Raw genomic sequence first — 15,217 nt, 5'->3', positions numbered from 1 at the left:
GATCTTTTTAATTTGATGCCATTTAATTTTATATTATATTATACTTAGTATAAGTTGATATATTATGTGATTATATATTAGTTATGTCATAAACAAAACATTGAACATTATATCGTAACTTTTAGATTATGTAATTCTTTCGTAGACAGGAAAAAAATTGGGTTGCGCGTGAGTTGTAAAACATATATCAGGACATGTAAATTACTTTATTCAAAGTTTTAATAGTCAAGGATACAAGGCTTCGTTTTAATATCTAAAGTAAAAATTGTTCAAAATTAAAAAAAAAAAAAAAAAAAAGAAAAAAAAAGAAAAAGAAAGAAAATGTCAAAAAATACAGATAAAAGCTTTCTTAGATTAAAGATCAAACTGAGATTTTAATCGTTATACTTATCTGTTTACAGCCATTGAGAAAATGGTCATACGCAAGTACAATATCAGCGAGGACGATTTTAAAATCATGGAAACCGTGGTTCTGAAAACGGAGCCACACAAGGCAGGCCAACAATGGAAGTTTGCGGGTGCTTTCTACTATGCAACCACGGTTCTCACCACAATCGGTGATTATTACTATTTTGTAATACCATTTAGTGTTGCACTTCGAAAAGTCTTAAACGAGAAAACTTTTCGAAGATGGCGTGTGCACTATCGTTAAACGAATGTCTGTCTCACTTTGCGAAGCTTTCCCACAAACTTTTTCTCAGCTTGTTCGAGTAAGAACTTGACTTTAATAGAGGATATAAAAGGACTTGCCTACGAACTTCTCACTCTGTGGATATGCGAGTTCTTGAAAAGCTCCTCGTGTCTGTGAAGTTGGTAACCCGTTTTATAAGAATTTCACAATGTTAATAATTATATCAATCAACTTATAGAGAGATATGAAAAAAAAAAAAAAAAGAAAAGAAAAAAAGAAGTATCTGAAAGAGGACGAACAATTCTTAAAACATGAATTAACTTGAACACTCTATCCATCCTCAAGAATATTTTTATCTTTTATAGCTCGTTAAATTATATTATTATTATTATTATTATTATTATTATTATTATTATCTCTAATTGAGTAATCGTTATACAGGTTACGGACACTCAACGCCAAATACCATAAGCGGTAAACTCTTCACGATGTTCTATGGAATCGTTGGAATCCCGTTAGGACTCGTGATGTTCCAAAGTATAGGTGAACGCCTTAACAAGTTCTCGTCCGTTGTGATACGGAACGTAAAGAGTCTTCTGAATTGTAAGGATGTCCAGGTAGAGTTTGAATCAATATCTCTCGTTAGATATATCTTAGTTAGATCTACGAGCAATGTAAGAAATATATTCCTTAATATTAAGATCAAGAGACACATAGATAAATATCTGAATGAAATTGTTACAGGCTTCGGAGATAAATTTGATCTGCGTTGTGACGACCTTATCGTGTCTGACCATCGCTGGTGGTGCAGCAGCGTTTTCCAGATACGAAGGGTGGTCCTATTTCGATTCCATTTATTATTGCTTCATCACTCTGACGACCATAGGCTTCGGTGATATGGTAGCTCTTCAAAAGGACAATGCTCTGGATAATAAGCCAGAGTACGTGATGTTTGCCTTGATATTCATACTCTTTGGATTGGCCATCGTTGCGGCCTCCCTTAATTTGTTGGTCCTGAGATTCGTCACGATGAATACCGAGGACGAGAGACGAGACGAGGCCGAAGCTTTGCAGGTGATACTTAGATTATATTTATTAGTGAAAAATTAATAGGACTTTTAAAAATTAATGCTTGAATTTCCCTTTTTAAGAAATATTACGATTACTTGTCGACTTAATTAATAGGCTGTACAGGAAGCAGTACGTTTGGAAGGTGATGTGATAACTGCAAACGGCTCGATATTGTCGGAGCGAGTCGGTAATCACGGTGAAACAGTTTCGTTGGACGACGAGGCATCAGTATGTAGCTGTCGCTGTACCGGCTTTCAAAAGAAACGCCGGAGACCGCGTTTTACGGTTCGTCGCTCACCCGGCAAGATTTCTCATCTCTTACCGATGCAGCAATTTTCACAACCGAATCAACGTGCCGAATTAAGACCACCCCAGTTGACGCCGTTGTTACAATTACAAACGTTGCATCAACATCGTGCCAGTATCTGACAACGTTCTTATGCTTCTTCGTTAAATTCAATAGAACGTCAGCCAAGACGAGAGTCCGTCTGATCGTCCATAGAAAAGCCAAAAATTTCCTATGTTCGATCAAGGACTAAAAGTCGATGGCCAAGTAAAGTCGTGTTCAACAAACGTCTCGTCTTGTTCTCCAAAATTTCGATGTAATTTTTAAAGGAGGCACTGATATCAACAGTTCAATTTTCTTCGTGGTTAAATAAAAAGATAAGAAAGAGAAAAAACAACAAAGCGAAACATAAAGGAAACAAACTATTCTGTCTACCGTGCAGCAGCACCTCGTTCGAACGTCAAAGATAGAACGTCGGTGGAGTGTGAAACCAAACGCGTACAGCTTGGCTCTTCCTTTCATTTTCTACTCGGACGAACATTATATACGTTGATCCATTAATATTTCATTTTATCTATGATAAAGTAAATTCGTCTCTCTCTTATCTTAAATTATTATACACACGTACACTTACTTATCTGTGTCACGAATTATCATAGTAAAGATATCTATGTTTTCTTTAGATGATTTAGTCGGCGAACGAGATAATTTTAATGGGGTGAACTATAGAAGAGAGAGAGAGAGAGAGAGAGAGAGAGAGAGAGAGAGAGAGAGAGAGAGAGAGAGAGAGAGAGAGAGAGAGAGAGAGAAAAGAAAAATAAATAGAGATTCGTTCGTCCGAGTTCCATTGATCGTGTAAGCCCAGGCGTGTTATATGTAACACATGATAGATAGACGTTCCACGTGCGGAGCAATTTTCTTGCCTTTTATTAAAAAGTAGTATCTATTTGAATATTTTTTAATGTCAAAGAATATATCTTTAGTATTCCAAATTTCGACATGTATGTACACGAGGTATACGTAGTATAAATGTGAAGAGTGGTAGTAGCGAGCCAACCGAACGTTTCCACGCGTGTAACGTGGCGACGAAATTTCAAAAGTTAGAAGAAAAGAAGAAGAAAGAGAAGAGAAGAAAAGAAAAAGAAAAAACCAAAGGAAAATAAAAAAGCTTTAATGAAGACGACCAACCCCCAACAAACAAATAAATAAATAACAATCTCGGATCGTTCGACGACTCGTTACAATAAATAAATATATATATAAAAAAAAAGGAAAAAACTAATAAAAAAAAAATAATAATAAAAAAATGATTATTGATAAAGATCTTCAGTATGTTTCTAATGAGAGCTCGTCATATTTGTATATGACGTTGCATCGTGCACCGATTCGTGATCGATGATAAATTCGATGAGAAGCCAAACGATTCGATGCACCGAACTCTTCATTAATTGTTACTTCGTTCGATCACAAATTAATAATAATAATAATAATAATAATAATAATAATAATAATAATAATAATGAATAATATTAATAATAATAATAATAATATTAATAATAAAACGAGAAGGTGAAACGAGGGTCAACTATTAAACTTCGTACGTCTTCGTTATTATCGACTACAAAGTAAAAACAAAACAAAACAAAAGAAAAAAAAAATGAAATAAAAATAAAAATCAAGAGAACGACGTATGAATTCGAGATTTGTAATATATTAGGATTATAGTTATACGTATATGAAACACAACGATCTTACAAGATCGGGAGTCATTTTTATGAATACGAAAAGTAACATATACACACAAGCATTAGAAGAAAAGAATAAGAGAGAAAAAATAAATAAATAAATAAAAGAAAAAGGGGGGAGAGAGATAGAACGAATTTGAGAAGCGTCTAGCTAATTGCATTTCTAATCTAGCAATCTTTCATTTTCGTTGTGAGCTCATCTAATGCATCTCGTTTTTTCTTCTCTCATATATTTAAAAAAAAAAAAAAAAAAAAAAAAGAAAAAGAAATAATAATAATCATCTGAAAACTTTTGTATAATCGTTACGTAAAATCTTAAGTCTTGATCCATTTCGACGTTAAATGCACCAATCTTTTTGACGAATAATGTTTATATCCATTTCTCCGCTTGTTATAATCGTAAGGATAGATATTATTTGATCGATGAAGAAAAAAGAAAGAGAGAGAGAGAAAGAGAGAGATAGAAACAGATAGAGAGAAAGAGAAAGAGAAATACACTCCCAACTGTTCATAAATTTAAAAATAGAAATCGAATTAAATTAATAGCACGTGAATATTAAATGGCGTTTTCAATCAATAAGATTTTGTAATAAACCAGCCAAAAATATACGTATTCATTTATTTTCTTTTTTTCTTTTTTTTTTTTTTTTTATTTGATTTTATATTATAATTATTATTATTATTTTATTTTCTTATTTTTAAATCCTTTCTCGACAAAAATATCACGGAAATGTCAAGGTTCGCGTAGAATATTCCGTGAATAATTTTTAATCGTAGGATGATATTTTGCCTCGAAGATAGAGCCAGCTTGTATAACTTATTCTTTTTTTTTTTTCTTTTTTTTTCTTCCTTTTTTTTTTTTTTCTTAATGTTACATGATAATACGATGCCAGGTGCAAAAAAGAAGAAGAAGAAGAAAAGAAATGAAGAAAATAATAATAATAATATTAATATTAATAATAATAATAATAATAATAATAATAATAATAATAATAATAATAATAATAGAACGACCATCGAAAATTGTCTACCCTGGAATCCGTTTTCCCGGAAAATATCTCTCTATTATTGGTAGCACCAAATGCCTTCTTTTTAAAAACCATTTAAGATGAATATTAATCGATCGATAATACACAATATTTTAAAATAAGATTCTGAAATGCGTTTTAAAATCCGAATCCAGAGTAATAATGAAAAAAAAAAAAAAAAAAAAAAAAAAACAGAGAGAGAAAGGGAAAGAAAGAAAGAAAGAAAGAAAGAAAGAGCGATTACCACACAGAAAAATCGTTATTTAACGCTAATAAGTCGAACCTTATCTCTGCTTAATGTTTAAATAGAAAAGCCGCGTAATCGGCTTTATACACATAATGAATTCCTTTATAAACAAAATCTCGTTCAATTTGTAAATGATGTGCCTGCTTAAGTGTCAAAAGAAGAAGAAGAAAAAAAAGAAAGAAAAGGAAACCAATGAACGATTATTAAATTGCTCCAAAATGATTATATTATTATTAGTACGGGCAAGTACAAAAAAGGATCCGTTTATATAACGGTTATGCGAATTTAGATTTAATCATCCGGTTAATCATTATTATCGAGTCATTATGTTTCGAATTTTAATTCGAAACTTATAGTTCACTCAAAACAAAGTATATCAATCAAAATCGATATCTCTCAAATTACGTAAAAATGATAAAAACGACGACTTATCAGGAGAGATTCATTAATTGATTAATAAAACGTTTATTAGTTACATCGTTTTACAAACTTAAAAAATGATATAATTCCCATGAACAATTGGAATATTCTAATATACATAATATATCAGTAAAAATCGATCGAAATAATCAATTATTACGTAATGATTCCTATGTGAAATCTTGTTTTTTTATAAGAAAAAAAAATATATATTGAATATATATACCTTGAAATATATATGTATATATATTTATATATATATATATATATTTCTTACTATTCATATATTCGAACTATATATATATATATATATATTTCTTATATTAATTACAATTCATGTAAAATTAATTTGTTCGTTATTTTTTACAACAACCGAAGTACACGTATTCTGATTATACATAAGATTCGAATGATCGATTCTAATGAAATAGACCGTTGCTCGTTTAGTATTTATAAAACGAAATTTACTATGTTTCAGTGTGTCACGGTAGTTGTAAGAAAGAAGAAAAAAAATGATTTTTTATCTACCGCAATACATATTATGAAACGACCATAAAATATCACGTACGAAAAGAGAAAAAAGGGGAGAGAGAGAGAGAGAGAGAGAGACAGTGAGAGAGAGAAAAAGAAAGAGAATAACAAATCTATTAAAAATAATCTCAAAACCAGGGTGAATACATAAATACGCTCGTCGAAAGACGCTACCTATCGATTGTAATATAATGTTGTAATATATTATTAAGATACACAGGGATGGGGATGAAATTTCGAGTCTAGTTTGACAACTTGTAAATAAGCGTTTTTTGGATAATTCAAGGATGCACATATAAAATATGTACAATAAAATATGCCGGTATATTTAGAGTTCTACGACATATATATATATATATGTATGTGTGTATATATATATGTATGCATATATATGTATATATATATGTATGTATATATATATGTATATATATATAAAGCTCATCTTTCAAACTTCTTTTTTTAGTAATTACGATTAAACTTTAATGTTAAAATCATAGATGACCGCTTACTCGAGACGCAAAGATCGCATTTTATCTCTAATATATTAAACATATTTAAATTTCTCTTATAAAAAAGAAAAAAAGAAAAAAAAAAAAACCGTAAAAAAAATCCAAAAAAAGAAAAGAATCTGAATACATCGTCAATGTAATTTTGAGAATATTTAACGAATCACTTAGTAAGTTTCATTAATAAATTTATAGAAATGGATTTCTTATAAGAAGGAAAATGATCGAATTGATTATCAAAACTATATGGAAATTAGATATTTCGTTAATATCCATATTATAATTAAACAAACAAAAAGTTTTTCATTGTTTGAAATAAAAACAATATTTGATGATTGCAAAACGTTTTTCTTTTTCGTTTGATTGCAATTCATCTTGAATGTAATTCTATTCGAAGAAGCATGCAACGATGGTAAAACATAACTCTATATATTGTTATTATTATAATCATAAAAAAAAAATTTATTAAAATAATTATAAGAGCATTTCCTTCTTATAATTCGATTGATTTGTCAAAAAGAAGATTTTAACTTTTCAATGAAAATATTATGTGCATTAATAACAAAGAATCGTTAATAATATTCGCATTTGAAATTTTATATTTTTTTTATATTTTTCGTCTCGTTGTAAGATAATATTCATTTCTCGATATGTCGCGATAATGTTGCGATGTAATAAGTAACAAAAAAAAAAAAAAAAAAATAGACTAATCATTGATTGAATCTTCCGTAGACTTTTCGCCAAAATTTGTTTACACCGTGATTCCACTTTTTTCTTAATGCACAAGAGAAAACGCATGTAAATAAATTAAAAAACGAAGATGACATAAATCGAATATTTAGCGATGTGAAAATGAGAAGATTTCACATTTTTAATCTCGCATTAGCAGGTAACGAACACCATAAAGAAAAAGAGAGAGATAAAGAGAAAAATAAAGAAAGAAGAAATACTGTTCGCATTAACTCGAGTGTATATATATATAATATATATACATATATATATACACGTATATACATACATACATACATACATACATAATACACACACACATACACACATGCATTCATACATACATACATACATGCAGTAATACAGTAATAACGATGATTGCTGTAAATTTACATTATCACAGTTGGAGAATGTGTGAAATTAATTAACAAAGGAGAAAAAGGAAACAAGAAAACAAGAATAATCAAGACACATTTACTCACGCAATGTTGCTATAAGTGTTATAGCATATAAGTAGTTTTTAAGATTACCTTAGCTATGAAATTTTTTAAGTGAAATGAATATAATTCTATAAAAGAAAAAGAAAATAACCGAAAGAAAGAAACAAAGATACATAGCAAAATAACAACAACAAATTTGTTAATTACATATGTATTAATGGTTATTTGAAAGGAAAGCAAGCAAATTATTGTAATCTTAATTAATTCGTTCATAGAATGAAAATGTGAAAAATTGGGGGGGGGGGTGGCGACGGATGCAAGACCAAATGTTAAAAAAAAAAAAAAAAAAGAAACGAAAAATTCGTGCAAAGAAAAAAGAATAAGTTCACGATAATAATAGGAATAATATCTTCATGGTGATCGTACCACTACTTTTTGCCAATACAATCTATTATGCTTCCTTAAGAATTACGTATGCTTTTTTATTTACTATAATATTTAATATCATTCTCTCTCCTTATAGAAATATGTACTTACATATTTACTTAATATTATTCGCTGTTGCGAGGAACGATTTACTTACGATTTTTGTAAAGGAAAAGAAAGAAGAAAGAGAAAGGGAAGAAAATTGAAAACAAAAAGAAAACAAAAAAAAAACGTAAAAAAAAGAAGAAGGAAAAGGACAGAAAAAAACCATATTAATTGATCTTCCAGACCTTGTATTTAAAATGTTCAGATATAAATTAAGACTTATTAAGAATTATTAACGGTACTTATTTCGATCGATATGGATTATCGATCGATAGTTTGTACAAAAAACAACAACAACAAAAAAAGGAAACAACAACAACATTTCTCATTGTAACGCTAGAAATAGTGAAACTCATCGTTCGGTTTCCTCTCCCCGACAATTGAGAAAGAAATAAAGAATGAAAGAAAGAAAAATAAAAAAAAAAAAAAATTGAGAAAAAAGATGTCGATGATATACGTTAGTTCGAAAAACGATACTTGTAAAAAGAGAACACACACAAACACATACACGCGCGCATACACATACACACACACACATTATGTATTTAAATAGTATCCATATAATTATTTGTAAGATAAAGAAGGACAGTAACCAGACTTTATTGGATAACGAACGAACGAGACGAATGAAAGCAAACAAAGAGAATTTAAAAAATATAAAATCCTTTCAGCACGCGCGCGCGCGCGCGCGCGCCTTAAAACGAGCGACTTCGATGTAAACAAAAATCTGGAAGGAGACCACATATCCCTCACTTTCATGTAATTCTTATTTAATTAAAAAAGAAAAAAAGAAAAAAAAAGAAAAAAAAAGAAGAAGAGAGAGAAAGAGAGAGAGAGAGAGGAAAAAAAAAGAAAGAAAGAGTAAGAGACCACACACAAAGTCTAACAAAATGAGAAGACAATGATAACACATCAACGCCGAATAATTATAATAAAGATAAAGATAAAAATAAAAATAATGAAAGAAAGAAAGGGAAAAACGTACATGAATACATATACATACATACATACATACATACATACATACATACATACATACACACATTAATACGTAAATAAATAAAATAAAATAAATCTTGTAAAAACATCGAGTTAAACAACTGAATTATTAGGCGAAAAGAAAAGAAAAGAAAGAAAGAAAAATAATAATAAAGGAAAACGGAAAAGGAGATAAAGGCTAAAAACGCGTTCGTGCGATTCGAAATAGGTTCCAAAAATCTGCCTGCACACACCGCCACGTGTACTGACGTTTAAGTGGATCGTACTTTGTAAATTACTATGGACTTCCTAATTATATGCTGGTATATATATAAATATATATATATATACATATATGTATATATGTATGTGTGTATACACATACATATAAAATACGAGTATAAAATTGTATATGTGTATACACGTATATATATTATACGTAAATACATGTGCTCTGCCACAATAAAGCAGTTTTTTCTAATCTAAAAAAAAACGCAGTTGTGCTTTTTATGTAAACCCAAAAAATAAATCCGTAAGATTTTTTAGATCGATCAAAATTCATCCGATTCTTTGCATTCGATTTTCGTGTACATACATACATACATATATATATATGTATGTATGTATATATGTATATAGTATACGAGAGTTTGTTGGATGCGAAAACAAGGCTCGGGCAAGTTGGAAAGGGCAGAACAGGTCATTGATATCTTTAACAGAGCATCGAGAGAGGTTACTCGCTGAGCCGCAATGACAAAGAAACGTGACGGTACTATGTTTATCCTCCTCCCACGATTCCGTGCGACCATTGTTGAACCATTGTACATGCAGTACCGTATTTAACCGTATGAGATCCTACGGAATAATAGTATGACGCGTAAACAAATAAACGTTACATTTGTTCGTTCATTAATAACGTAGCACATTGTAAATTTGTTATTTTATTAAACATTTGTTCGATATATGATCATCGTTTATTAATAATTTTCTTCGTTTTTATCAGCCAATTATTTTTTTGTATTTTTAAAACGTATAAATTTATACGGCAATGATGCCAGCGAAGACATAAACGATTTATCACACTCAAGCTTTGACAGAATCGTCGCTGACAGACGCTATTCGATCGTATATCTGCGAATGCATAACCGAGGGTGGGAGTAATAGGGCATGAAAACTTAATATGCAGCGGTAACTCGGACAACCTCTGAAACACCTGTTCGATCGATTGAGTAGAAATGGATACGTGCTAGTTTCTTCGTTTTCTTCCTTTTTGCCTTAGCATTATCGTTGCGACGATATTTCAATGTATTTTTTTTTTTTTTCTTTTTTTTTTATTTCTACGTATATAAATATGTCACAGTTATTATATGTTTTATCATTAATATCATATTTAAGATAAATCGTAAAATAATTTTATTCGATCGATGGAACGTAGCTTAAAAAATCGTTGAAGGAATAAAAAGAGAGATATATTATAAAATATTACAGAAAAAAAAAAGAGAAAGAAATTTAATAATCGACTCGAGTAATATTTAACGATTCGAAAAAAGCGCGCAGAATATGTTACGCCAAAGAAGGCATGCTATTGGTCGAAAGTAGGACGAGGGGAAAAAGGAATGGTACGCGTCGTTTTCTATAAGCCTCGTGTGTAAAGGCGGTTGGCTTAAGTAACGAATCGCGAAGCAACTGCGATCGATACACGGGACGTTCGGTAGAGTTACGAATGCGAACGAAGAGTACCGAAGCGAGTCGAAGTATTACGGAAAGTACCGAGCGTAAGCGAAACGTAGAAGGGAGGAAACGACGCGTATGCGAACGACGCCGAGGTCTTCTCCGGCTTCGGTTGAAAGAGTGTTCGCGTCTACGGGCGCGGCTTTTGCGTCTCGAGCTGGCGTTTTACACGGGAAAATGTCCTCCCTCGACTATCTCGACTTGTGTCGACTCTGTCTCGTGAAGGACCGTGTCTCCGTGCCGATATTTGAGGGCGAGGGCGATGTAAGGCAAATTTTTCTCAAGATAACCGCCTGCCTACCGGTCAAGGTAAGCCTACTGCGCCATAGTTTGCATTGTACCGTGAACCCTCCCTCCGCAAAGAAATCGCCATCTTGTCGCCTCTTTCGCGGACTTACCGCTTCGACAATTTTATATCAATGTCTTGACTTTTTGGACTCCCGGTATATTTTCTACCGGATGCAAACACATTTCAGACTCGACACGCGTCTCGAATGCCGTTAAGCGAAATTAAGGCGGTCCAACAACGCTGATTCTGTTATGCTGTGGATACGTCCTTTCATTTTCTCTCTCTCTCTCTCTCTCTTTCTCTCTCTCTCTCTTTCTCTCTCTTTCTCTCTATCTTTATCCAACTTACGTTTGCTTATATATATATAGATATATATCTCCATCTTTCTTTCGCTCATGACCTCAGAAATTCTTCGATAAATTTTTGCCGCGCTTTTTTTTTGTAAACGACTCATAATTTCATTCGTAGTTTCACACGTTTTCATTATGCAATTCGCATTGAAAAAATACTAAATCATTTCTTAATATAATCGTAGAATAATCGTTCCAAGAAATATTTACTTTGGCGTTGAAATGGGGGACATTGATCGTGCAAATGTTTTCGACATTTTGTTGAATCAGATGTATACTCTTTGCTTAGAAAGTATGCTCATTTTTGTGCAAATACGATATATTTTTCTTTTTCTTCATTTTCAATATAATGTCTTAATTTCTTTGTAGAAGAGAGATTCGATTTTGATCTAATCACTATATAAACATACTCGAAACACTTGACATGGAAATATTTAACGCGATAAAAATCGATTATTTCTAGCATCTTCGTTCATTTTCATAGTACTTGTGTATTATGAATATATTAGTCGGTTAATTAAAAATCGAAACAAACTATAATTATGTATTTGAAAGGTTTCATTGATTCTAATAATTTTTGTTTTATTTACAGGTCGATAGGGAAGACAAGTTACCTAAGAAAATATGTGATGACTGCGTGTATAAAGTAGAATTATTTTATCAATTTTGGAATACATCGGTTAATGCGGAAAAACAATTGTTACAATGGTTAGGAGAAGTTGGATTAGAAGAAAAGACAGATTATGTTACAAATGTTCTCAATCAAGTAAGTAATTTGCATGTCATGATGTCGGGTGTTATATAAATTTTCTAATTTCTATGGTCGGACAAAAAGAAATATAATAGAGAACAAGCATGTTATCGATCGAGTATTACAAGATAGAGTTATTTTTTTGTTTTTTGGATATTCTTTTGTATGTTTCCCTTGACTACTGCTATAAGCAGTGGGCAAAATACTTACGTTTCCATTTATAAGTGAAAGTTCGCCAAATAATATTTTTTCTTCTTTTGTTGTCCATTTAATGGTTCATTCTATATGGTGTGTTTACAAGAATATAGTACAGTAAATCATTTTTTCTTCTGGATTGTTAATTTTATTTATACCATGATATTTTTTCTATGAAATTAATGATTAAGATATGTTTCCCTTTTTTTTTTTTTTTTGTTATATAGAACGTTATGAAATCAGATCCAAGCGGTGGAAACAGATTAGATGGAAGTATGTTGCAGCAAGTAAGTGGGCATCAAAACAACATGGGTATGGGTATGATGGACAACATCAGCTTGAGTATGCCTATGATGATATCCACGACCAATCAACAACAAATAACCTCAGTTCCTATGGACACAAGTGGTAGTTCTGTGCAAGAAATGCCTGGTACAAGTACTCAATCTACGCACGAACAAATCACACAAAGTCAAACAAACACAAGCAATCAACATGAAGAAGAGGAAGAAAGCAGTGAAGAAGAAGAAAACTCAGAAGATGAATGTGACGGGGAAGAAGGTACTTTTCCTTTTTCCTTTTTTTTTTTTTTTTCTTTTTTATTATAATGTTATCTGTTTGTAAGTCCAAATAATATTTTTGTACGAATGTTTTCAATTGTCAAAACGAACATTGTGCTTATATTCAAGGCCTACCTGTTAAAGAAGAAAGTGAAGAAGATCCTAACAATAGCAGAGTCATCGAACCAACAACATTTGTAAATGTTTCATTAGCATGCGATGAAGCTGGCCCATCAGGACTTCAGCAACAGAAGGTTACTGAGATGCCTGAAATGGCAATGCAACAAAGTACAGATGGAGATCCCAAATCTGGGTGAGTTTTTTTTATATAATTTAATTATATAAGGGTCAAAGGTGTACAAGTTGTGGCAATCACAAACAATAACGCAAACATTTATATGAGAACCATTCAACTTATAAATTTATTAAAAGTTTTATCTTTTATATAATAAAAAGTAAATATTTCAGGTCAAATAACCTAGTGATTTTAAATGGAAAATAAATTTGTTCAATTTCATATTTCAATCACAGTGTAAGATTAAGAATTATTTATATGCTGTTTATTTATTTATTTTACGTTGCTATGTTCATTGAACTGCAATTATGTGCAAAAAATATGTAGTTGAAATAATTGTTTCTATGTTACTTTTTATATGGATTTAGTAACAAAAATTATTTCTTTTATTTATTTTTTTTTTTTTTTATTTTCTTCTTTATTTTTATTTTTTTTTTGTTTTGTTTTTTGTATATAAATCATTCAAATTCATTTCATCGATGATTAAGAAAAAATTATATTAATTAAGAAAAATATACATATATTAAGAGGTGAAGTTCCATAAACACAAGGTAAGTTCTTACACTAACCACAACCGCCTTTGGCTCTGGATATTTAGCAATTTGATCAAGGTTTTATTAACAATAATTACGTAAGAATGATGACATTTAATTTATATATTATACACAAATACAAGCTATAAAAAGAAAACATAATTCTATATATAAAAAAAAAAGTATATTGAATAAAAATCTCAAATTGCTAAATACCTTTCCATATTTACATGTTCTCGCATGTGTATAGTGTTCGTTCTAAGGGGAAAGAAAAAATAATATTTGCATTTGAATTGCAAAGTATAATCCACAGATTTACATATATAATTATTTATAATTCTCATTAAAACGATCACTATCCTAGATATTGTATATACGTGTACGATCAATGGACAGAGGGTTCTTTCATATAAATTTATTTTGAGTGAGTTTACAAATTCCACAGATTAATATTCTCAGTTATAAGAGATACTGAGTTTTAAGATTGAAAAAATTCATGGAGCTCTCTGTCCAGTCGAGAAAGAAGATGTTTACATGTTGTCGATATTAATATACCCACGCTTACGTGAAGGCACAAAATGCCGCACATGACCGTCAAATTGGTCGATTCAAAAAGTCACAAATCGATTGATTATATATAAGTTTAATCGTTCACGCTCGTTAAGAAAGCTTGGTCGATCGGAGGAATAATTATCGCCAAGTTCTTCCACATTAATACATTATGAATATCGTTCGATTCTATATATTCATATATATGTATATATGTATGTATGTATATGTATTATATATATACGTGTAGTCACATCGGTAAGTAAGTTAACGCAGTGCGTTAAAGTTATTAATTGGATAAAAAGTAATGAAAGCCTATTATTTGTACTAATAATTACAGTATTGACTGTCATCTGTTAATATCAATGGTATTTGTTTTCAATAAAGAATTCTCAAAGAATTAAAAAATCTCGACAATTCAGAATGAACGTATTACATCGTCCGAAAGTAAGTTAACCATCGTATCACTTAATTCTTTTTTTCTTTTTATTTTTTTTTATTTTTTTTTATTTTCTCTCTTTTTTTTTTTTGTATATAACCATTGAAACACTAACAGTATTTTTATTAGCATCTTCTATAGCTTACTATGAAATAATGATTAATGCTTTGAGCATGATAAGAAATGAAAAACGGTCTGCTGATATTTAGATGCAGAAAAGAAGGATATTTATTATTCTCAATCCAAAAAATATATATATGTTATTAAAGATAAAAGTTATAAAAAGAGAAAAAAGTTTCCACTGAATCTCTGCCAAGAATAGTTAAAAAAAAAAAGAAAAAAAGAAAAAAAGAACTTAAAATAATGTCACTTAAAAATAATC

The 15,217-nt window shown here is 30.5% G+C and overlaps 2 protein-coding genes across 18 annotated transcripts in view; both read left to right on the top strand.

Moving 5' to 3' along the window:
* LOC122628377 (two pore potassium channel protein sup-9) overlaps positions 1-2,747 on the top strand; it is a 50,890-nt gene extending 48,143 nt beyond the window's left edge. For all 5 annotated transcript variants that reach the window (XM_043810629.1, XM_043810631.1, XM_043810632.1 and 2 more), the window contains exons 3-6: positions 402-557; positions 1,073-1,248; positions 1,376-1,705; positions 1,817-2,747. In XM_043810629.1, coding sequence (XP_043666564.1) covers positions 402-557; positions 1,073-1,248; positions 1,376-1,705; positions 1,817-2,131 — 977 coding nt within the window. In that variant the 3' untranslated portion in view covers positions 2,132-2,747. The remainder of the gene's footprint in view (positions 1-401; positions 558-1,072; positions 1,249-1,375; positions 1,706-1,816) is intronic.
* Positions 2,748-10,933: 8,186 nt separating this feature from the next.
* The window catches only part of LOC122628712 (zinc finger protein 3 homolog), a 44,562-nt gene continuing 40,278 nt past the window's right edge, over positions 10,934-15,217 (top strand). For 7 of the 13 annotated variants that reach the window (XR_006327103.1, XM_043811259.1, XM_043811266.1 and 4 more), the window contains exons 1-4: positions 10,936-11,183; positions 12,106-12,279; positions 12,687-13,020; positions 13,149-13,332. Coding sequence is in view for 12 of the 13 variants with exons in the window: in XM_043811259.1 (XP_043667194.1) it covers positions 10,953-11,183; positions 12,106-12,279; positions 12,687-13,020; positions 13,149-13,332 (923 nt within the window). In the remaining variant the exon portion in view is untranslated. Of the gene's footprint in view, positions 11,184-12,105; positions 12,280-12,686; positions 13,021-13,148; positions 13,333-15,217 lie in introns of all 13 variants that reach the window. The other 6 variants (XM_043811270.1, XM_043811262.1, XM_043811269.1 and 3 more) reach the window with 3 other exon arrangements.

The sequence above is a fragment of the Vespula pensylvanica genome, chromosome 4 (genome assembly GCF_014466175.1).
Source record: "Vespula pensylvanica isolate Volc-1 chromosome 4, ASM1446617v1, whole genome shotgun sequence".
In the NCBI taxonomy this organism is placed as follows: Eukaryota; Metazoa; Arthropoda; class Insecta; order Hymenoptera; family Vespidae; genus Vespula; species Vespula pensylvanica.
Note: the sequence above shows the minus strand (reverse complement) of the source record. Positions and strands in the feature narration are given on the sequence as shown.